Consider the following 24,033-nt stretch of genomic DNA (forward strand, 5'->3'; position numbering starts at 1 on the left):
TATGGTGTGGATGAGCAGATCCTCCTCCCATGTTCATCTCCTTTTACAGACGAGGACAACCGTGAGAGGGCCAAGAATACAGGGATTCAAGAGTTTCCAATAGGTACACCCAAATCAATAATAAATGCCAAAAGAAAACAGGAGTGACAATATTATTACTGTAAACAGCACCAAGGAAATCTCATCACTGGCCAAGCATTCACAAAGGTATTCACCCCATGCACTGCATGGGGTACCTAGAGTTTGGATATGCTGACACTTAGATGCGTGGTATTTATTCCATTCCTGGTTTTCCAGATGAGAAACTGAGACATCTTTGTGTATGCAGAACAAATCACTGACAACCTGGCAGGGAATTCAGTTCTTAAAATAAATCCAACTGTTACCTGGATGTTAACTTCAGGCAATCTCTGGAACAACAAAAGAGTACAGAAATGTGGCTGGTTAGACTGGCAGGAGACTGGCTGGTGGGTTTCTGCAAAAATACTCACTTTTCATAGTGCCACAGTTAAAAAAAATCGTTTTAGAAAGCGTAGTTACACTTGATACAGTCAATTCTCCTGAGAGAACTCAGCATAGAAACCATGAAAGATTCAATCTCTTTTGCTTTCTCTTATTACCAATAACAAGCTACAGAATAAATATTTTAGAATGCTACCCCCGTGTTTCTCTAATTTGGGATGCACAAAGTTCCACAGGATGAGGGTTAATCTTACTGCTTTTGGGACAAATCTAAGAGATCTGAAAGAAAACAATGTTTGATATCTTAATTAAGGAACAGTAAAGAATAACACTAGCAGAGAAAGGGTTCTGTACCTCGATGCTCCTTTAATTCAGAGCCCAGTGTGCCACAGACAGCATTCAATTAAATAATAGTCTTAGCAATAAACAATGACAATACACAGAACACCACACAACATCACTCCTTTGGCTCAAAGTAATTCCAGTTTGCGACTGAACAGCCGTTATGCAAAACAATGAAGCCTTCACATCCTACAGCTGAAAAGGCAGGGAACAAATTGGCAGAGGAAATTTAGATTGCACATCCCTTATGGAGTGGTTTTATTTCTTGTGCAGTTTGAAAACAGCATCAGTACAACTTTGGTATTCACCTGGAAAAGGCTTAGTTGGGAAAGCAGTCATTGCTTGTCCAAGGGAAGCTCTGTCTGAAAAGGCAGCAATTTCCAACAAAACCATTTGAAACAAAAAACAAACAGAATAATTTGTTCTGGAATTTTTTTTTTCCATGGTGCAGCACACCCAAGATACAGTTGTTTTCTCAAAGGGATGTTAATAACAGGAGTAATAATAAAATCATGCTGGGAGATGATGAGGCACCACAGCAAGGGCTGTGGAGAAACTCACAATCCTGTCTCAAAGGAGTGCTCTGGGAAGATCAAATTTAGAGAGCTTTCTACTGCCTGGCCTAACCAAAGCCTTTCCAGTGGTTACATTTTCCTCTCCTGAACATTATTTAAGGTAATTTTTACAGTAAGAACAACCAGCCACTGAAACAACCTTCCCAGACTTGTGTCACTGGAGGTTTAAAAGATGCAATTAGGATGCTGGTTAATGATGATTTTATGATTCTGTTACTGACCTATGCTCCCTCTCCCCAGAAAAAGTCTGGACCACATCAATCATCTTTTGAGGTGCCTTCCAGCCTGGGCTGTTCTATGATTTGGGGGATGCTGAGAGACTGAAGAGGGACATTTCTATGTGAAAACCAGCATGCAAGCACTTACTGTGGGATTATTCCTTCTAAAATCACCTGGAATCAACCACTGCCAGAAAGGCAAGATCCTATTGCCTGGATGAGGTTACTGAGGCCAGGTAGCATGGGAGGAATGCCAAACCCCATAAGAGTACTGAACACCAGGGGATTATATTAGGATAGAGATTTTGTGAAGCCAGAGAGGTCTCTAGAGGTTGATTTCCTCTGAATGCAACTCTTATCAAGCAGGAAATTATGTGTTAAAATGATGCAGGTTGATTAAATGCAGCGCAATGCCACTGTCAGTAGTATCAACATGGAGAAGAAGGGCTCTGCTAAGGTAAAAAACCTCTTCCTGCCCAATTAAAAGCCTAATCACCATTTACATGTGTCTCAACAAAACTCTGATTGTGTAAAAATTCTGTATTTACCACAACAACTCAGCCTAGGAGCTCTCACTTTCACAGAATCACAGAATTTCCTTTCCTTCCTTTTTTCCCCCCTTTTTTCCACCATGACAAAAAATAATGTGCCTTTACCAATTAGGCACCAAACACAGGGGGAAAAAAAAGTTTCAAGTACATAAACAATATATTTCATAAATAAAACCTGGCTTCCTCTTGCCCATTGGTTTGGTGTGAAACAGCATTTGTGGACAGGACAGCTGAGGAGAAACTGAACTAGCTCAAGCCAGTGGTGAAATAATCCAGGAATGTCACCAGAGGACACAAGGAAAAACGACGCACCACAGCTCTGGTCACGATGAAGAGACTAATTTATTTCCTCTGACTCCAATCATTTATAGTTCTCAAAAGGTGCCAGTGGATTGGAGGGTGAACGTGCCACCTCTCCAACGACACTGGACAAACTACCAGTACATCAAATTTCTCCGCCTCTATGAAAGAATGCAGAACAACAGGTTGTTTACAGAAAGTTGTGTGAGAAAGTTCTCTACAAGAATGTAAACTCAGAAGGCTTCAGAAAATCCTAAGAAATCAGGGTGACACAGGAACTGTACTCAGGGTATTGGGAGGCTAAAAAATTACAGGATCTCACAGTATTTGTGTGAAAAGTACCTAAGGAAGACAGAAGTGAGCAGGGAATGAAAAATTCTCTTTCCCACACTGCTAAAAGGTACCTTTCTTTCTGATATGCATCCTTGTCCCATCAAATACTGGTCCCTCCCATGCAGGTATTTTATAGACCCGCTGACATTTAATTAAAAGTAGTTTTGCTCTTCTGACACCCAAAATCTGTCACCAGAAATCCCTTTCCTATCCCTGTCCTGCAGCTTTACACAAAGCCTGGTATACCAAGCCTCTGGAAACAGCCATGGCACCAAGAAAACCAGTGGAGGTCAATTTTAGTATCCAGATAGTTATACTTTGGGAGAATTTGTTGTAGAGATTGTAAGGCAACCTTTAGGGATCAAGTAGTCCATGTTAATAGAGACTTTCAAAACTGAAGTCATTCCTACTCATATTTCTGCTAAAACATAGAACCTTTTCATAAATACAATAAGCACAGACAGGATTTTTACAACCACCAATCCATCCTCACTGTCAGATACAGCAGCGGCTTATCCTCCTCAGGGAAAAAAAAAAACCCTCAGCACAGTTCTGTGGCTCAGTCTGCTGCCCCAAAGGACCCTGTTCTTCAGCCACTGCAGGGTTTACCCTTCAGGATTTCAAGCAACATTATATATATATATATGCATATTTCATATATATATATATATTTAGTTTATTCCTTTTTGCTACCAGCTCATTTTCCCTGTGGGAATTACACTATCTTCTCGACATGCAAAACTCCAGGCTGCACATCCATGGATGGAGAATGAAATGAAGGGGCTCTGTCAGCACAGACGTGTTTGACCCAACCCACGCTTTGCATCCCCAGCAGTCATGCAAACCTTGCCCATCACACACTGGGGCACACTGACTCCATGTGGCAGGACACAGAATATGCTTCAGACATTCCCTTTTCTTTTTCTTGCACTTCACACAACCTTGTGTGTGGCTGTGAACTTTGGAAGTAAATTTTGGGAACAGAAGGAACAGAATTCATACGTTTTTCCGGTGAGAAGTGGTGACATGGGGATGAAAGAATTAATGAATGGTGTTGGTAACAGTGTTTTTCACACAAATACTCACCAGGAACACACAGTAAAATACAAAGGCTATATATATATATATATATATATATATATATATATATATATATATGTATGTATGTATATATATATATAAAAAGAATGCTTTCTCAAATGTTTATTACAGGATGAAATAAGTCTAATTGAAAAAAATTCACATCCTGAATTTCATCAAAGGGGACTGATTGCTCTTCAGGCCTATTAGCTAAAAGCAAGATTGAAAGAGCAGGTTTGAAAAATTACATAAAACTGTATCACATTCTTCTTTCAGTTTGTAATTGGTTTGATTAAAACTTGACTAGAAGACCATCAAAGTTTGCTTCAGCATTAGACCAGCTCTCTGGCTCAAGCAGCACTACCACTGTCTGACGGGCACAGGGTTTTTCCCGTAACTAAAATGGAAATAATTGGTAATATTTTCTTCCACACCACACTCATGCCCACCCCAAAACCCCAGATTCCACCTTCTTTTCTGAAGTTGTTAGAGACAAGACCTAAAGAAGATAAGAAACAAAGGCAATTCCTGTTTTGCCCCTTTGTGTCTTCACGTTTCAGTCTCTACCAGCTGACCCCAAGGACATTCCACCCACTGTGAACAAGGTCTTCAGATGTCATTTCCAGACTTGGAAAGAAGTGACATGGTATGGCTGAAAGGGTTTTTGTACATCACAAGTGCTGCAAAATTTAGGATTTCCCTGCTTTGGTTAAGGTGTGATGATGCACCTGTCAAATCTCAATCTTAGTGCACAACTGCAAGGGGCTGCTAAATTTGTGGTGAGATTTTTTTTTTTCTCCCTTCTGTTATTTTTTAAGACAGTGCAAGTTCTACACACAGCGTGAGAATCTCAGACCGGGGTGCTGCAGGGCGATCTGCCAATTTCAGCTTAAATTTCATCGGATAAACATTTTCCCATCTCTGTTTGGTATCCAGCAAACAATCCTAGTAGAAATTTTCCAAAGGTCTGTGTGGTTTTTTGTGTCTCTGAGTACTGTCCATGCCAGCACTTCCCCAGGTATAAATTAGTAGCTGTACATCTGCTGCTGCTGCTGCTCTGTCTGAACGGGCTGCTGGCCCGGCTGCTGCGGCGTGGCCGGCGCCAGGGGCTGCAGGACATCAGTCTGAGGCACTGACCTCCAGCTCAGGGGGGGCTGTTCTGTCGTCTGGTTCCCCAGGGGAGCAATGGAGTTCACCAGGGTGGTCAGGTTTATGAAATGGGCCACGGACTGGGGGTTGGGCGCCTCGGGCTGCGGCGGGAGCTGGATGTCACTCTGGCGGTTGTGCAGCACGGCCAAGCCGCTGACCGTGTCGAAGGTGACCGTCAGGATGGAGTTGTCCAGCTGCAGCTGGCGCTCCGGGGCGCCCGGGTGGCCCACGGCCACGGGCTGCAGGTTGGTGAACTGGGTGCCAGCTGCCGTGGTGATGGGGGTGACGGTGATGTTGGTGAGTCCCACGGAGCTGGAGGGGGCTGTGACGTTGGGGTCACTGAGGGTCACCACCACCTGAGGAGAAACACAAAGGTGACCTCAGCCTTGTAGATTCTGACCGGGAAGTGCTGGTGGACTCGCATGGTGCCAGCAAGAGAAGTCACACACAGACGGGAACGTGGCAAACTTGGGATGTACCGACTTCCAAGTGTAGAAGTAAGATGGTGATGGGACAGAGGGATATGGAACATTCAGAACAAACAGGCAAATTAACTTTTCATTCTTTTAATCCCAGCTTCAGCCAGTGATATCTAGCAAACAAGCTGATGCTAACACCAGAAGATATGAAAACAAACATGAGGAGCTTATTGGTCCAATGTTGGGTTTCACTCTTTGATTGGGGTGGCTTGGAAAGGTGGAAAAGTTTCTCTTCTAATTTGTGTTTCTAAAGAAAGACTTAGTAGTTTTTAGTTGTTTGGTCTCAAGGTAGTTTATTGTAAGTTATTTAAAAGATTTTTTTTCTGAACTGCTGTGGTCTACTTAGCAGTTAGGTAAAGGTACACTTTGACACTTAGGGGGTTGGTGGTTTTTTTTATATTATACATTGTGTATTAAATGTTTATAATTTTTCTGTAATGCTTATCACTTATATTGAATAGTGACTTTTTACTTTAAACTAATCTGTGAGTGCTAACATTACTAAGAACATGGAGGTTAGGAAGAAGGAAGAAAGAGGACAGGGTACACCTAAATCTTTTTATTTTAGAACTTCTGACTTTTATGTACAAAACTTAGACCCCTTTGTATAGGGCTTAAAACTCTCTTGTATAGCACTCAAAAATTCTTTTTTTTTTTACTTTGTGACTACTTTTACTATAATATTTAAACTTTTGTGATTTTTTGTTCTTCTTGTAAGGTTGGTAAATTGTTCTATGGATCAGGTTCAAAGCCACAGGGGTCTGTGGTTGCATTCTAGGGTCTCAAATGCTTTTGACCTGGGCTTGGAACATCCAAGAGCGTCCAAGGGACATTCTGGGTTCCGACAGTCCAACTTCTTGGGTTTTTAAACCCAGCTTTGTATTTCCACAATTTATCCAATCAGCTCCAAATGTTCCAACCACTCTTTTGTGATGTTTTTTTTAACCAAAAGCAGGGTCATCCCTCTAAGCAATGTCACCCATCACCCTCCTCCTGCAGCTCACCTGCTGGATGTTCTGTACAGCTGAGTTAGTCTCATCTCCAACATTCCCTGTGAATTCACCTTCCTTCTCTGTGTATTCACTGAAGGCAGGCTCCTCAGGCACTTGAGCTTCCTCCTCCTCACTTGACTTTTGTTTTTGTTTCTGACCACGTTTAGGAGCTTTTATGTGCTGCTTCCCTTCTGGTAGCTCACCCTGTTCCAAGGCTAATTCCGGCTGGAGCAACACATTTCCAAACAAAACATCAAATCCTTTTGCTTAGTGAGGTTCCAAGTAAGACACAATCACCCGAAGCTGGTTTACTGTCAGTTCTCAAGCAAAGAAACAAACTTTAGCAAAATCCTGACTCCAGGGATTGAGACCTCACCCTGTAATTACATTCTGCCTGTTATACAACCAAGCAGATCAGCAGCTTATGGCTGCTTGGACATGTTCCACTGGGGCTGACTCTCTAAAAAAGCACCTTAGCCATCAGCTCACACCCAGCTGTGTTATGTACCCAAAAAGTGCTGTCTCACCTCACCCTGCAGCAGGCCTGGAACTCACCTGAACAATCCCAATTGAAGAGGCATCAATGGTGGTTGTCTCTGGCAGCGGCTCTAAATCATCAATCTTCACTGAAAGAATCTGAACACAAAGAGGTGTCAGCTGCAGAACTGCAAACCACAGTCAAACAGCACAGCATTTCCCTAATAAACCCCATCACCAAGCCAAAGTGATGTAATCTAACACTTTTTTAATTTAGTATTTAATATAGTATTTAATATATTTAGTATTTAATATATTTAACTGTGTATAAATAGTATACACAGTATACACATAGTATTTAATATATTAAACTGTGGCTTTTTAAAATAACCGTTTGGCATATCATCTTTTCTCTCTTGTTGAAATCCAGCAAAATTTAAACACAGTGAAAGAACACGTCCATTTTCATATTCTAGACAGAACATAACCCTTTGGGAAGCGATGAATTCTACAGAAAACAATGTGTTTGGAAAAAAAGAAGTATTATGTTAGCATTGCAATTTATAAACCTACCAACTGTGTCCTACTTCATTATTTTCAGATGAATCTACACATCTCAGCTCATCAAAGAACAGAGACAAACTGCCCTCTGGATTTCAGATTATGTACCTGCATTTTAAATCCCTAAATCGATAAACAAAGCATTTTGTTGGCTTCCTTCACAGTCATCATGATAAAACAGCAAAGCAATGGTAATGAAAAATTGGTAGTAAAAATTTTTAAAAAGCCTCAAAGGGAACAGACAAGCCTTAGTCAAACCTAAACAAGAAATGCTGAGGAGAAACAAAATATTTAGAACACAGAAAAAATCCTGCTGGGTGTCAGAGAAAACATCCTTCTAATCCAGATTCTCTTCAGTCAGCATTCATCTTTAATACTGAGAATAATTTTGCATCATCAGCAGATGCTGCCATCACCTCTCTATTCACAACTTTCAGAACACTTCTGAATACAGAGAACACAATGGAGAAAAAAGAATCCATTATACTCACTAAAGGATGGAGACAAAACAGGAAAAAACATATATTTAAGCCGGGGTAGGAAAAGAAAAGAAATTTAAATAAACAAAAGAACTTAATTTTTAGGGACTGAGAATCAGATAGTGAAATGGCTGACTCAGTTAAGTCCATGTTTCATGGATACTACTTAAAATTGGACCCAAAAGAACAGAAAAAAAAAAAAAAAAAAGAGAGGGAAAGACAGAAATTCTTTTCAAGTCACCAAAGGCCATAAACATTCTTTAAAAAAAAAAGTTTTCAATTCCACAATCCACCACTCAAATTCACTCACCTCTGGGTGTTTACGCCTCATGTGTCGACTCATGGACGCCCTGGTAGAAACCTTTGTCCCACACAGCTGACAGCTCTGGGCTTCCACCTTGTCATGGGTGAGCTGGATGTGCTTCTGCAGCATGTAATCAGTGACATACTTCTTATCACACACTGAACACGTCCACTGTTTTCCTACTGGTGGCAGAGGGAAGGAAGGAAACCCAATGGATGAGCATCGGATTGCCAACGCCTCAATGAGAGCAACAATTTATGTTTGGCAATAGGATGTGCAACATTAGTTCCGAGACTGGCCAGTCGAAATCAAAATTAAGGAGCAAAATGAAGGTATTTTTGCTGGGTACTGCTTTTTAGAGGGTTTACCTGTATGAATCAACTTGTGAGTCTCCATTGTGTTTCTCTCGCTGAACGTCTTGCCACAGAGCTCACACATGAAATCTTTGATTCCTGCATGAAAAGCACATTTAGCACCTGTGAAAGCAGCCTAAAGGCATCTGGGACAATTCTGAGTTTTGTATTAGTAGCATTAAAAAAATAAAAAACACGGACAAGAAGAGACAAAAGCCCAGCTTCACCAGCTATTTTTAGCTAAACCATTCCACTATATCCAGCAGAAAACAAATCCCAGAGAAACTGATGTGGGAAGTAAAATTTTGTTTTGGGAAATCACAACCTGAAACTACCTTAAAACAAACTCAACACTGTAAAGCCACTCTAGACTAAGAACCTTCAAAAAAAAGCAAAACTTGAAACCAACTAAACTGCATTTATTTGTACAGCACACGCTCCTGGTTGAGTACAGGACAAAATCTCACTTTTCAAAGAGCAGAACATGCATATTTTATAAATTTTTGTCATACTGTCTGACTGTTCTAGGCAAGAGTTCTCTTGGGAAAGATTTAAGTGATTCTTGTCCACCTTTGGAGTCCTCACCTGTGTGCCTCTTGTAATGTTTCAGCATGTTGACTTTCTGCGCAAATCTGCGGTGACATTCCTTGCACTCGTATTCCTTAATCCCCCTGTGAAGCTTCATGTGGTGACGAAGGGCATGTTTTGTCTTCATTCCTGTGAGACAGAAGGCACAGGACACTTAGTCCATCACTCCCACCTTCAGCAGAGAACTCAGGCTCATGTTGTTAACCAACACCTCTATTTTACATTTGCTGCGAGTCCACAGTTGCATATTTCTAATTGTTTATGTAGCAATGCACTTCCTCATTATTATTTTAATACCAGGAAAAAAGCTCTGAAAAATATCTGAGTAATCACTGATAGAGAAACAAAACAGCAGGGACAAGCAAAGATAAAACATCCTTAGAGGTGTCAGACTTACTACTGCCTTTCACTAAAATACCAGCTCAGACTTGTTCAAGTTATAACACGAGAAATTAAAAAAGTCAAAGTGACTTTGACTCCTAAGGCTCTTACAGAGAGAAATTACTCTATTTTTTCAGCTCAGAATGAAAAAAATCAACTTTTGCATTCACTTTTGTGCTGCAAATCAGACATTCCTCAACCCGACAGAAACAAATGCTACTAAAACCAGTGTTGTCTTACAGGCCATGAAACCAAAGTGTACAAAATTAGGGCAGCTCATGTAACAACAATGCTCCTGATTAATACATTGTCTACCTCTCAGAAATGCAGGATTTACAGCACTGCCACTATTTTCAGCATGGGAGTTGTTTTAATTCAGATATTCACCTGCTACTCAGTATCACAATGAATGGAAAACAAGGCATCAGACATACCTTTGCCACACTCTGCACACAAGTATTCTCGGATATTATCATGGACTCGCATATGTTCTTTTAACATGTCTTTTCTAGCAAATGATTTGCCACATTGCTCACAAGCATGACTTTTTACACCTTGAAAATAAATTTAAAAGACAACGTAAACAAAAAAAAATGTTAATGAGTAATGTGCATCTCCTAAAAACTGATTAAAGTGGTGAATTAGAGGGCAACAGCGCACCTATACTGACAACCTTCATGGATATTGTAGCCCAAATTAAATTAGAAGACTTTGAAGAGAGAGAAAAGCTGGCTTTTTGTGTGAGAAAAAAAAAAGATTAACCCTGAGGTAGGAGAAGACTGAATAGCATGAAATAGTAATGAGCTGTTAAAAATGATTTTGCAATAGCAGGTTTCAGCCTGTGTAATGGCGAGAAGGTGGCATGGATAAGAATTTGGGAAGAACAGAATACAGAATTAGGTGAATCCTGCAAACATATTAACTAGGAATTTGGATTGTGTGCCCAGATCAAATCTCTCCATTAATACTCCCTGCTTCAGAAAACTGGTTCACTCTAAAAGAATAAATATATATTTGTTTTATCGTAACATAGAGTGAAAATCCTCTAGTGAAAAAAAAAAAAGAAAAAAAAGCAGGCACTGGCAACAGAAATTTCTCTTTAGTATTGGTAATTATAAAGAAACACAACATTTTTACCTGTATGTATAAGCTTATGTCTTTCCAGGTTTCCTATACTGTTAAAAATCCTGCCACAGATTTCACATGGATGGATGTATCTGAAACCAAAGAGACCACAACCTGTGATTCTTCTCTTGAGGCAGAAGTGATTCTCAGGCATCTCTGCCACTAAATATATTTCATTTGCTAATACTAATTACTCCAAAAGTTCCTTGAAGCACAAGTCTTTCTAAATGAGCCTTAAGAAACCCCCAAGTTGACTGCAAGCTTGGAGCAGTCTGGCATTGCTATACACTCAATTTTTTCTCAAAAACATTTATTAAAATCATAGATTTGCGCTTTGCAAAGCACAAACTGGGGGGCTGCTGACTCATCAATCCGTGTGAAGCCAACCAGTAGCGACACGCATTTCAAGCTCATAATAAACACTTTAACCCCCCATTTCACAGTTATTTTAGCACAGCCAAATTCTCTAAGAGCACCCCAGGTGGCAGAACCATTAGAACTCCAAGCAGACAGCTCTTCTCAGTGGAACAAGCCTTACTTCTGCACGTTGGGGTCGGGCAGGTTCTCCCTGTGGATGACCATGTGCGCGTGGTACGTGGCCTTCAAGGCGAAGCGCCGGTTGCAGATGCTGCAGCCGTAACCCTTCTCCTTGTGCACGTCCATGATGTGCTTCAGGTACTCCTTCCCTCTGCCAAAGGTCAGCTGGGGAATGAACCAATAGTGAATGGAAGGGGGAAAAAGTCCTCGGGCACGGCAATGAGTGGGGAACATGGAGCAGACATAAACATCCCGTGTAGCACTAAAATCCTGTGTGCCACTGGATGAAAAACCTGTGACAGCTGGGTTTAGGCCTCAAATTCTTTGGACATTACAAGCACGCTGCTACAGGACATCAATTCACTCAATTTCTCTAGATGGAGATGGTGTCTCCGCTTCTGCACAAGAAGAGGACCTCGAGTTGTTCGTGCACTGAGGAACAGCCATGTTTAACCTCCACCAGCTCACCTCGAGTACTGTGAGCAGTTCTGGTCACCACAGTATAGGGACAATATTCAACTATTGGACAGTGTCCAAAGGAGGGCTACAAAGATGGTGAAGGGTCTAGAGGGGAAGCCTTATGAGAGCCACTGAGGGCACTTGGTCTGTTCAGCCTGGAGGAGACTAAGAGGAGACCCCACTGCAGTTACAATTTCCTCATAGGGGCAGGCATTGATCTCTGCTCTGTGGTGACAGTGACAGCACTTGGGGAAATGGCCTGAAGTTGTGTCAGGGCAGGTTTAGGTTGGGTATTAGGAAAAGGTTCTTCCCCCAGAGGGTGGTTGGGCACTGAACAGGCTCCCCAGGTTCTGGTCACTGCAGCAAGACAGAGCTCAAGGAGCGTTTGGACAATGCTCTCAGGTACATGGTGGGATTCCAGGGGCTGCACAGAGCTAGGAGCTGGACTCGGTGAGCCCCAGGGGTCCCTTCCAGCTCAGCTTATTCTGTGATTCTGTAGGAGTGAGGACATCAGAGATGGAGAAAATGCCTGCTGGCCTCCAGGGGCATGGTGAGTTCCTGCTTTGGCAGCAGCTCCTGAAGGGCTGGAATTTCCAGGCACTGCAGGGCAGTGACTCTGGCTCAGCTCCTGGAGGTGCCGCAGCTACAACAGACAGGTGCTGCACTACTGAGCTCCAGATGTGCACATCCAGATGTGCTCCAGCATATCCGTGTATGCTCCAGCATGCCAGGGTGAAGTTCCACAATGACATGGTCTTTTGCTCCAATTCTGGAGGTAGTCAGGGCATTTCTAACAGCACTGCACAGCTTGGTGAAGATGTACTCTGATACCAGGGAAACCAGATCTTTTAAGAGCTCAGAAGAGAGATTTCTCCAGGAGTTACCTGTATTTGTTCTCCCTTTGGCTGTTTAGTGTCACCATCTCCTCACATCAAATCCCATTTCCCACAGCTGTGCCCTCACACAACTGTTTACTTCACAAACACCTGCAAAAGCACTAAAAAAACCCCAACTTCCAAAAAGATCTTTCTGATTTGAATGACCCAACTGCCCTCACTTGGAAGCACACAATTTTATATAGTTTATGTACCCATGAAGTGTCAGGCAGGAAAATCAGCACAGTGAAAGCAAGAACATGATGAACTGCTGTGACACCACACCTTCACATGTTTACTGACACAAACTTAAAATCAGTTTGCACTGAAAACCAGCTCCCAGATAAGAAAACTGAAATATTATCATCTCCAGGTCTTAAAATGAAGATAAATTAAGAACTTTCACCACATTAAGTGTGGGCTGTGAAATAAGCTCTGATTTCCAGGATCAATTAAGTGGCTGAACAACCAAAAATCCCCTGTTCCTGTATCAGTTTTGCTGTTCTCACTGAGTTGCTTTGCAACCCACCTGCTCCAGCACAGTGCTCATCCAGGAAGGACACAGAGTCCTCAAGGACCCATTATTTCTTTAGAAAATGGCAAAAGCCACACTGTGAGAGGTTTAAAAAGTCTTCCCCTCTCAGCTGACAAGTGAATGAACTACATTCCACCAGCATTTCCAACTGTTAGTAATGGAGCAGGGCAAGAATAAACAGTCACACTGAGCATAAGCAGCAGTCTTACTCCTCCAAACTGGATGTCCATTAAAGAACTTGGTGACCTCATAAAAATTAATCAATTTGTGGACTCCATCAATCAGAAATGCTGTAACCATTTAAAGCTGCACATAATTGAAAGGCAGATCGAGATGTGAATGCTCCTTTATTGATCCTTCCTCCAGTTTTACTTGTTTTCTTCCTCACAGGAAAAAGTGAACGCACCTGTCCTTTTTTTAGTGTTTATCATCCCCCTTACTGGACACCACCTCAGTTCTTATGGAATAGCCTCAGTTCACAGACTAGAGGTAACAGCACTGCAGCAAACAGCAGACCCGAGAACTGGCCTTCTCTTTGAGAGCCCTTAATGTTATTTAGAATTCTGAATGATTCATAAATCCCTCCACTCCCTCCCCCATCCCAAAACAAGTTAATTTGAAAGTATTTAAAGCTACCTGGCACCTTTTGCAGCTATACTTGTGAGGCTCTGAATCTGCACTTTCCTCAGAGTTGTCATCATTTTCCTCTGATGAAATTCCAATTTTACCAATGAACTCTTCCCTCTGGTGATCATCCATTAGGGCTATGTCCTGTGTAAAGGGAAAGAATATTTTGTTTTAATAGATTAAACATTTTCAAAAAGTAAGGCCTGGTCACCTTTTGCTGCCATGCAGACTGCTTTGCATTAACTGCTGTAATATTATTTATTTAAAATATCCTCCTGCTTCATTCAATCTAGCGTTTCTCTGCCCAGGGCCACATAAGGAATAACTTATTCAAACAACTAGTATTAATTTTTCTGCATATAAAAGGAATTTTAATGTAAAGAGACTCAGCTGGTACAATATTACATCAATAAAAGCATCTTTATGAGCACCACTGAGTGATACAATTCCCTTTTAATTTCATTTAATTCCTTACAATTCAATGCTGACAAAACAAACTGCCTTCTCTAATTGATTATTAACACAATACCTTAAAATGGACATGAATATGATCTCTCAAGACATCCACCCTGAAAAATTTACGTCCACAGATCTCACAGGTGTATTTCTTGTCTCCATGTGTTAGAAGGTGTTTGTTCATATTGCTCCTACATGAAAATACCTAAAAGGAAAAGAAAAGGAAGGAAGGATTTTTGGAACATGTCCTGCAGGGCTACAGTTCTTTGCAACCTATCCAGTGGAGAGCACAGAACACTTTTACTGTCTTTTTTTTATTCCTTCTGGCCAGAAACATGCAGGAGCTCCTGTTAGCAGTGTGCCTCAGAACTGCTGGCATGGCAAAACCCAGGGGCACAGGTCCAAGGAACTGACTGAAACTAGCCATTTGTCAGGGGTGGACTTCCAAAAAGAAGCTGCAGCAGAATTACGCAGAGTAGAATTTGAAATATTTTGACAGCGTCTTTTGGACTACAAATGTTCCATCTAGCTCTAAAAAGATATAGCCACAAAATCTACCTTGACTGATATGAAACATATCTAAAGCATCAAAATCAGAGGTCTACACAGCAGCTTAATAGCTCTTGAGTACCTTTTGTGCCATGAATCATTGAACATTTATAAAACCACAAGTGAAACCCACACTCCTTTTGACAACACTCCTTGTGACACACTCCTTGTGACTTAAAATCATGAGTGTTGAACATCCTAATGCTACCATGCCATGACTACACCATGAATTCACTTTTATTCCCCATGGAAAAGGATTCCCAATGCACACAGTCCACTCCAGCTGTTTACAACCAGTCAGAAAAACTTCATTTTAAATAACATAAGCCATGAGATTCCACTGACACACACAGTGGCCATGTGACACTCTACATTGTGCTGCATGTCCTGAGGAATGTTCAGGCCTGAAATGCACTTTTGCTCTCAGCTTTGTGCTAACAGCTCCCACCATCCATGGCCACAGTGGGCTTGGATAAATAATGGAGCTACAGGTGTTTGAAGAGGAATTTCCTGACTGGACTCCACACCCTCCCTGGGCAGCTGTTTCAGAGTTCTGCCACCCTCGGTGTGAGGAATTTCTTCCCCATGTTGAGGTGGAACTTCTTGTGTTTATTTTATGGCCACTACTCCTCGTGCCATTGCTGAGCACCACCAAAAAAGAGTCTGACACCATCCTGTGACACCCCTTGGAGACATTTAAATGGATGGATGGATCCCCTCAGTTTGCTCCTCCCTGGACTGAACTGCAGCACCCCTGGAGCCTAAAGTTTCTCATGGCACATTGGCACAAGCTCTTACCTTCCCACACACGGGGCACTCTGAGGGCTCCTTCTTGTAGCGAACCATGCTCTCCGTGCTGTGCTCAAAGTCTTCTCTCTTCACACGCCTCACCCCTTAACACAGCAGTCCCCATCAAAAAAACAAAACAAGAAATAAACCATGGCTTTCCACTCCAGCCTGCAGGCCTGCTCAGGAGGAGACTGGGAAGAAGAAACACTGGGAAGGGCCTCAATGCAGGGTTTAATTGCTAACAAAAGGGTGATTTCTAAATTAAAATGTGTTTTAAGAATATAGAAGCAGTCTGCCAAAGTGATGTGTTATGGCTTATTGGTTATTAAAGCAACTGTAAAGTGACTGAAAACACTTTTATCAAAAACATTTTTGTCAACACCAGGTAACAGGCAGATCTAGTAGGCCTTGGCACTTCAATCTGGTATCTGGCCCAGAAATTCACCCTCACTAAGAAAGAGGAGAGGAAGTCTCTAAGGAGAGATGCAACCATCCAGCATCAGCTGTAATGCTCAGAGAGGATTTCAGACCTCTTTCTCTGCTACTTTCTGGAGGGCAGAGGGCCCCTGCTCTTCTGTGACACTGCCAGTGTCATACAGCCCCTTGTGCCCTGGTTCACGACATAAAATAAACAATCTGGCTGGTTTTCTTTTTTTTAAAATCACTTTTGGTTTTATCATCTAAGTCACTAACCACATTCTAATACATGTTGAGAAATGTACCGACTTTTCCCAGTCTTTGGGTACCTGTAATATCCTTAGATGCTTGAAATTTTGAACAGCAAACTCTCATAATCTCATTTTCATATATTCTCAAGTGTTTCAAAGCTAACATGCCACTGACATTGTATTTATGTAGTAGACACTCTCAGCTGTACATGGCAAGTTAACTCTCTGTCTCCAGATTTTCAAGTTACCACACAAATTTTAAAAAAGGAAGAACGGGATGCAAAGAAAGAAAAAAATATATAATTAAAATCAGCCAGTCTAAACTGCTGCATAATAAGCCATGCAGCTTCCACATGACTGTTAATAGCTCTGGACGCACTACTGTTATATTTCATAAATGTCACATTTTGCTGAAACTTGAAACTCTTGACCGGGTAACTGATTAAAAAAAAGACAGCCACCATCCAAGAAGATCTAATGCACACTATCATTTCCTTAACCTGCCCACCTCCACTGCTGTTTCAGGAGAAATAATTAGGGTTGATCTGCAGTAAATTTACCTTCCAAGTGCCGCCTCTGATGGTCCAGCATGACATCCTTCCTGTAGAACATCTTATTGCAGATCTCACATGCAAACTTCTTATCCCCGTGCTTTTTCTTGTGTTTTGAAAGGTTGCTGTTCGTAGAGAGGAATCTGAAACACATCTCACACTGGAATGTCTTGTCATCTGTAAGCAAGAGAAACCATGCAGCTCTTTACAGCTGAAAACAGGTTTTGTACGTTTGTGAGACAGGTGGTTCCTCTGTTTGACCTGGGTATTAAACATGTAATCCATCACTATGCTCTAAGGGCAATTAACTGTGTGATTCTGGACTGAACATTATTGTGGGGCCATAAAAGTAACAAGGATGTCATTTTCTGAGCTAAGATCACAGCAGAAATAATATGAGTCACCACAAGGGATGGCTATGGGAGAAAAGGACAGGTTGGAGTGATACCAAGAAAAAAACATTTAGAGACTACTCCAAGTATAAAGCTGGAGAAAGCTGAAGAAAACTGTAATTCCAGAAAACTACAAATTGCCACTAATACTGCTCCTGTATTCAGTTCCTCTGTTTCAGAGGAGTGATGTGGAACTTAGTTTCAGGGGACAAAAGTTAAACAGAGATGATGACAGATTATCTGTGAACAAAGGAAACACCAGTGAGGATATTACACAGGTGAGCAGGAGATATTTAAAACCCAACTCCTACGTGGATGTGTTGCTCTACAGATCATTGGTTACACTTTTCTTATCAAAAAACAGGTTGCTTGTTGTGATGATGACAAAAACCTAAATCCATACTCCCCTTCTGTAGTTTCTCTGCTGAGATGGATTTGGGGATATCTTCCCAGAATGGAGCAGAGATGCCAGAGGAACAGTTATCCACTCTCACCTGTCCTGCAGTTGTGGAATTCCAATGCACTCTCTATCCGAAAGGCCTTTTCACATGTGGTGCACTTGTATCTGTACTCACTGTCCACCTAAGGACCACAAACAGGAAAAGCCATGTCACAACTGACAGAGAAATTCTAAACCTCAAATACCTCTTCGGTTTTCTGTCCTTTCCAATTTTTAATCTTTCAAGAGGGCATTTATTTACACAGTGGTGCAAAATTCTGATGCTGTATTATTGTGCCATGTTCCTACATCTGAGCTATAAAAAAACCCCAAAGACTACGCTCCTGTGTGGATTTGGAATATCTTCCTGATATCCCCCTGGTCCAACACAGACACAGAATGTTTGTGAAGCAAGATGTGATCTGACTCATCTTCCAGAAGAGGTGGCAGCAATCTGAGAGTTAAGGACCCTGGTGCCAAGCAACAATAGAAATTTTCACTAATAAGGTGCCACTACAGGTGTGTTTAATATTTCTATGGCAACAGCATCAAAAGGCAGAGTTCACACATTAAAGGAATGATAAGTAGGGAGAAATCAAACAGGACAAGCAAACAAGAATGGAACAACTCTATTTAGCAGCATAACTCAAGTCAGATCTCAGCTCTGTATCATGCAGGTCCAGCTAATTCCAGCTTGTCTTGCTGGAAGTGATGCCTGAAAGCAATTTTCTATAGGAAAAGGGCTTGCACATGCTCAAAAGCACTTTTCAAATCCATCAATTATTCTAAGGTAAGATGTTAGCATCCCCTCTCTGTCCTTTCTCACTCACATGGGACACCTGCTCACATGAGCAGGGCATGCTTACACCTTGGAATCTCACTGTGCCTTTCCACATAAACCCTGCAAGAGCCCCTTCCACTCACTTCATTCCTGCTGTGCTTGTATGAAACGTGCTGCTTCAAGCTCTCCTTCCTGCTGAACAGCTTTGCACATTCCTCACATTTAAACAGTTTGTCACCTGAGGGGATCAATCAAGATGAAAGGGAAGTAGTCAGTGATTGATAATAACCAACTCCAGGCAAGGCAGGGGAAACTAAAGCACAAGCGACTGCAAACAAACAGGCTAGTGATGAAAAATTTAGTAATTCAGGAGATCTAACCAGTGGATTTTAACCATTTCCAGCAATTTTGGTTTAGTTCCTCCACCCTTTTGCAGTGATGATTTTTCATGGAACCCTTGGAATAGGACACAGACCCCTGGAACTGCAAATCACAGGTGGAAAAACACCTGTCATTTACACAGCTATGTTACCCACGTGCCTGTGAAGGTGGGGGTGATATTTATGTATTGATTTAAAGGCAATAAAAGCTTTGGAAAAAACATCACATCCTTGCCCTCATTTAAAAGATGTACCTAATTCAAATTTTAAATACTTTCAACTTCAATTTTGCACTATTATCTTCTCATGCTTTAGTCTGAAAAATTAAAATAGTTTCCTGGAGAGAGTGAAAAGAATGATAAAAGCAAAACCAGCTCTTATAAATACATATCCCAATACATAAAGCGAGCCTGCTGTTTAACTCAAAGGTGGAACCAAGACACAAAATCAATACCCAGGCAAGGGAAAAGCCAACCCACCATGAGAACGGATGTGCCTGCTGAGGTTGCTGCTGTTCTGGAAGATCTTACTGCAGATGCTGCACTGATAGACCCTCTTGTGCTCCCCCAGCTGCTTTATCAGCTTCCGCTGAATCCCGTGTCTACTGGAGAGAATTAAACTTCTTTTGAGGGACATGGTGTTTTGGTGATGAGCAAACCTACTGGATTAGAGAGAAAGGCAGGGACTGAAAGCTATCCCACAGGTTGCAACAGAGTTCCACCAGCTAGCAAAAACTAGAGGAGTGTTAAACTCAGCTCCTGGCAGGAGGGAGGGGGCCTGGATGGAGCTTCCCCAGCTCCAAGGTGCTCCCCTGGCCACCCCCTGGAAGCTGCAGGTGTCACTCATTTCAAATTTTCTTCACCCAGAACCAACGAGGCAAAAAGCAGCAGCAGAGATTCTCTTTGCAGGCCCCTCAGAGGGACAGAAAGGATCTGTTCTGCTCTGAAAACATCAGCACTACCTCAGCCAGGGAAGCTTGGCAGCCCCCACGTAACAGCTGTATTTGGGCAGAGGGCAGCAGGGTGCCAAGCAGCACTGTGCCATTTCCCAGCACAACCACCTGCTGAAATGCCTTTTTGATGGCTCTGTGTCTGCTAAGGACTTCAATATATACCATTACTAGCTAATTCATAAAAACGGAGTGCTCTATTATACAAAAATAAAAAAATTCTAAAGGCCAATTTTACCAAGACAAAAAGACATAAAAGAATCTGAATTAATCACGTGATACTTAAGAGTCTCCCTGAGGTTCTGTTATACTGAAGTTTTCCCCTCCTACTGCTCCAAATCTGGAGTATTACATGCAAAATCAACATGAAGTCATTCATGAGCTAAGATGACAAGCAAGACTGAATAATAATAATAATAATGATTAACATATTCTGAAAGAAAAAAATCTCTTTGCCTGTCTTATCACTAACATTCAATGGGAGTAAATTTCACCTTGCAGCTGAAGGAGGCTTTTGGAAACACAGAATAAAAGCAGTAACACGCTGAAAAAAAGAAATTTTCATTTATGTTATGTTCCAAAATCCTACCAGTGTACAAGTGGCACTCAAAATCACCTCTTGAAGGAGCAGCAGCATCACACAATTTTATGCTGATGCCCAGAAGTTGAGCACAACTGTTGCATGCTACATTATTTTAGATACAAGTAAGAGGAAATTCTGCATCCCAGAACACTTACTTTGTCACTGAGCTGATGCTGTTAGTGGTGCTGGGCATCTTTCCTAAAACCAGATCCATAATCCTCTCTTCTGGAGCTGGAGGCAGGGCCACCTCCTCTGGAGGGACCTCAGTGACAGCGTCAGCCACACGTTCCACTGCACACACACCAAAGAAATACATAAAACAGTAATGTGGACAGCTGGAAGTAAAACCTCAAATGCAGGATTGTAATTAGATGTGGCACTGGACAAATGAATTGTCCACAAGGAAAGAATTCAAAGAATCATAGAACAGTGTGGGTTGGAAAGGACTCTTAAATCCAACCCCCTGCCACGGGCAGGGACATCTCACGTTTTCTAACTAGAACAATCCTTCACAGAAGGTAAAACCCATTCTAAACTAAACTTGAAGTAGAGAAAGATTTGTCCTCTTGAGAGGAAGGATGCTTCCTCTCCTGTTCCTTCTTGCAGTTCTCAAAACCACTACCCTGTGCTTCTCTGGGGCTCTCTGCAAACCACCACAGAAGAAGGCTGTTAGGTGCTGCCTTCAAGGCCCTCAGAAATAACTAACAGAACTTGTAAATTGGCAGTTTTAGCGATCTAACTAAAAACCTCCATCTTGTCTCTGCTGCTTTTTAGGCCTTTCTGCAAAGGCACTGTCACAGATGCATAAGCAGATATTTTACTTAGCATTTTCTAGATTTCTGTTTTACCTGCAGAATCCTTCTCTTCATCAATGACAAGAGGTGTTTCTACTTTTGCAGTTTTGGCTTTTCTTCCCCTCCTGGCCTTTCTCCTTGAGTCTGTGCTGGCACTGGCTGCATCACTTGCCACTGGTTGATCTGCTGGCACAGCCTCTGTTGCTTTCTCTGCTTTCTCAGCATCATTTTGGCTGCTTGGGGAGGCACCTTTGGCTTGTTCCAGGTGACTCAACAAGTGCTCTAGGTGGATAGGGAAGAACAGGAGAGTAAGGAAGAAATTTTCCTTAAAATACTCAAATGGAACTAGCTGAAGCCCATCCATCAGGTCCATTTCACTTTGCAGAGACTTACTTCAAATGATTTCAAAAGCAATCACAATACCTTCACAAATCAAAGCCTACAATTTATTCAACACTCACAAGAACTGGATTTTTGAGGAGATTTGTTGATATCACAGTAAAAAATTTGTGTTTCTACTAATGGGTATGCTTTTCCAAGTGCCCAAATTATTTACTGACCTAAGTCACCTTTTCAAAAAAGATTCACCAAATGGCCAAAGCTTCTAAATAATTTTAAGCTCTTCTGAAAAAAATTGCATAAAATAGCTGCAAATGAAATGCAGAAAAAAATTATGTACTTCATTACCCTTGCTAAACCTGTGCAATAAATACCAGATGGACAACATCACAAAGTAGAACCTGGCATCATTGACCTTTACACTGCTCATGCAGCTTCCTATCCTTCATCTTCCTGCCAGTCACATCATCTTCTAGATCACAGTTTTATTTCTTCTAGATTCAACATTACAGCTGTTTGTCAGGAGACTGAACACTGCCATGGTCAAAACATCCAAAATATCCTTGTTCTACCTTCCCTAATACTGTTTTCCTTAAAGGAACACAAATTTTAATACTTTTCTCTTACTGCACCATGGATGGTGCATGGCTTCACAGCCATGGGAGAGAAGAATTCTGATGATGATTCTCAGTGCTCTCCCATGAATTTCTAGCACTTCCTACCTGTCAGCAGCTGGGGCTCTTGGAAAGCAGATGAACACACTTTACACGTCCACAGGTTGGGCTTTGCTTCTGCTGTTCCACTGCCTTCTGGAGTGTTCACTAAATCACAACAAGAAATACTGAAATACTCTGAAAACGGGGAGGCGGTAAACCCCTGTAGCTTTGCTTATCTTGCAGTAACTCCCTGAGTATCACAAGGTACAATTTAAGCAGCAAGAGGCCCCTGGAGGCAGCTGGGACCATTTCAGGATTCTTCCAACATGAGGAGTTGAACTACCAGGAGATATAAATGATGCCACGAGAGGGTATCAGTGCCCTTGTAAAATCCTGAGGGCTCCTTTATCATTTTCTAAAGAACTGTGTTCATAAATGGCATGACATAAAGCAATTTTTAGCACCTTTAAAAACCGAGCTACCGGTCTTCTTATGGGTTAGCTGAGGATAGAAGCAGGAGAAATCTCTGTGAAGGGCAATGCGGAGTAAGAACATTTGGATTAATGGAAGCAAGGGTGAGGACAATGAAAACCCAGGTTTCAGCAGTTTCATTAATTAGATGTGCTATGAAATCACCATACTAATACTTTAATTAACACATCAACTCGAGAAAGGTGAAGAAATTAGGGCAAAAATGAAACTGGAATAAAAAAATAAAATAGGAAGAGTAACTCTGCTCACAGTCCTTTGTATTTCAGTCCTTAGATGATATATTTGAATTTGTCAAGAGGATCTGATAAATCTGGACTGATTCAGAGATTTTTTTGGCACACAAAAAGCTGAATAAGACTCCTCCTGCAGAGGAGGAGGATGACACTGAAGTCAGGGTAAGTGAATGGCAGCACAGGGAGTTCAAATTGTGCCTCAGTTTCTGCCAGAGATTTCCTAGATGGTCATTACATGCCAGCTCATCTCTCCCTGCCTGAGGACCCCATCTGTAAAGAGACAGTAAAGTTCTCCCTTCTTTGTAGTGTTGGCTCTTAAACCAAAATAAAGGATTCTCTGAGGCAGAGGCTGTTCCCTGCTACAAGATACATTCAACACTCTGCACTACAGAGGTGTGATCTCATCCATGCTGCAATAAATAAATTAATAAAAAATCACTTGGCAATACAGCAACAAAAATTCCCTCTTCACAGGCTACATAAAGAACTTCTTGAGGGCTCTGTCCAGGAGGACAAAAGCAGCAAACCAAGATTCTGTGTACGTTCATTGTGCCTGACTCTGCACTTCCCTTGCTCCTTAGTTACTCCTTGTACTGGTTTGTCAGGAAGAGTCAGGTCCTTCTTAAGTTCCCACTTCCTCAGGCTTCCAGGGCAGCTGCAGGGCAACCTGGCTCACTTGGAACCACAGATCTGACAGCTGGCAACTGCTTGGTATGACTTGAGGCAAACAGAATCAAAAGAAGAAAATTTTGTCTTGGAAGCACCAAATCAGTGGGAAAACCTCAGGGTTCCCAAAATATAATAGGCAGCATTTTGTTTCTACTGAAGTTGAACTTTCAGGCAGTAGGGTGAAGGATGTAGGAGGGGCTGTTCCAATTCTTCATTTTACCTCTGGAAAAATCAATAATTCCAAACTGAATGACAACTCCTCAGTCAACTTCACAGTTTAGCTGTGGCAGAGCCCAAGCTGACAAATGGATCCTCTGTACACATCTGCAACAACTCCCCTCTTTTCCTCCCAGCTACTTGTAATAAGTAAAGTTTAGGAAAATAACCTCTCAAAGAGCAGACCCAGAATGGTTTTCTTTTGATCTTGTGTACTCTGAGTGTAATTTTTGACATTTGTGTTAAGTGGGTTCTTAATTTCACTGTTCCACTTTGCAGAGACTGGGTGGGGGGAGCACTGGTTTGTAATGAATG

General features: G+C 41.7%; 1 protein-coding gene across 4 annotated transcripts in view; it reads right to left on the reverse strand.

The window, feature by feature from the left end:
- Positions 1-808: 808 nt before the first annotated feature.
- PRDM15 (PR/SET domain 15) overlaps positions 809-24,033 on the reverse strand; it is a 35,608-nt gene continuing 12,383 nt past the window's right edge. Inside the window, exons 7-25 of one of the 4 annotated variants that reach the window (XM_068179574.1) lie at positions 22,175-22,273; positions 21,168-21,395; positions 20,475-20,610; positions 19,267-19,391; positions 18,551-18,645; positions 17,682-17,769; positions 16,805-16,972; positions 15,586-15,680; positions 14,312-14,443; positions 13,792-13,926; positions 11,288-11,451; positions 10,762-10,841; positions 10,059-10,178; positions 9,241-9,372; positions 8,671-8,754; positions 8,309-8,484; positions 7,037-7,117; positions 6,494-6,706; positions 809-5,366 (exon numbers count right to left, since the gene is read on the reverse strand). In XM_068179574.1, the coding sequence (XP_068035675.1) occupies positions 4,887-5,366; positions 6,494-6,706; positions 7,037-7,117; positions 8,309-8,484; positions 8,671-8,754; positions 9,241-9,372; positions 10,059-10,178; positions 10,762-10,841; positions 11,288-11,451; positions 13,792-13,926; positions 14,312-14,443; positions 15,586-15,680; positions 16,805-16,972; positions 17,682-17,769; positions 18,551-18,645; positions 19,267-19,391; positions 20,475-20,610; positions 21,168-21,395; positions 22,175-22,273 (2,831 nt within the window). In that variant the 3' untranslated portion in view covers positions 809-4,886. Of the gene's footprint in view, positions 5,367-6,493; positions 6,707-7,036; positions 7,118-8,308; positions 8,485-8,670; positions 8,755-9,240; positions 9,373-10,058; positions 10,179-10,761; positions 10,842-11,287; positions 11,452-13,791; positions 13,927-14,311; positions 14,444-15,585; positions 15,681-16,804; positions 16,973-17,681; positions 17,770-18,550; positions 18,646-19,266; positions 19,449-20,474; positions 20,611-21,167; positions 21,396-22,174; positions 22,274-24,033 lie in introns of all 4 variants that reach the window. The other 3 variants (XM_068179572.1, XM_068179573.1, XM_068179571.1) reach the window with 3 other exon arrangements.

Source organism: Anomalospiza imberbis, chromosome 2 (genome assembly GCF_031753505.1).
Source record: "Anomalospiza imberbis isolate Cuckoo-Finch-1a 21T00152 chromosome 2, ASM3175350v1, whole genome shotgun sequence".
In the NCBI taxonomy this organism is placed as follows: domain Eukaryota; kingdom Metazoa; phylum Chordata; class Aves; order Passeriformes; family Viduidae; genus Anomalospiza; species Anomalospiza imberbis.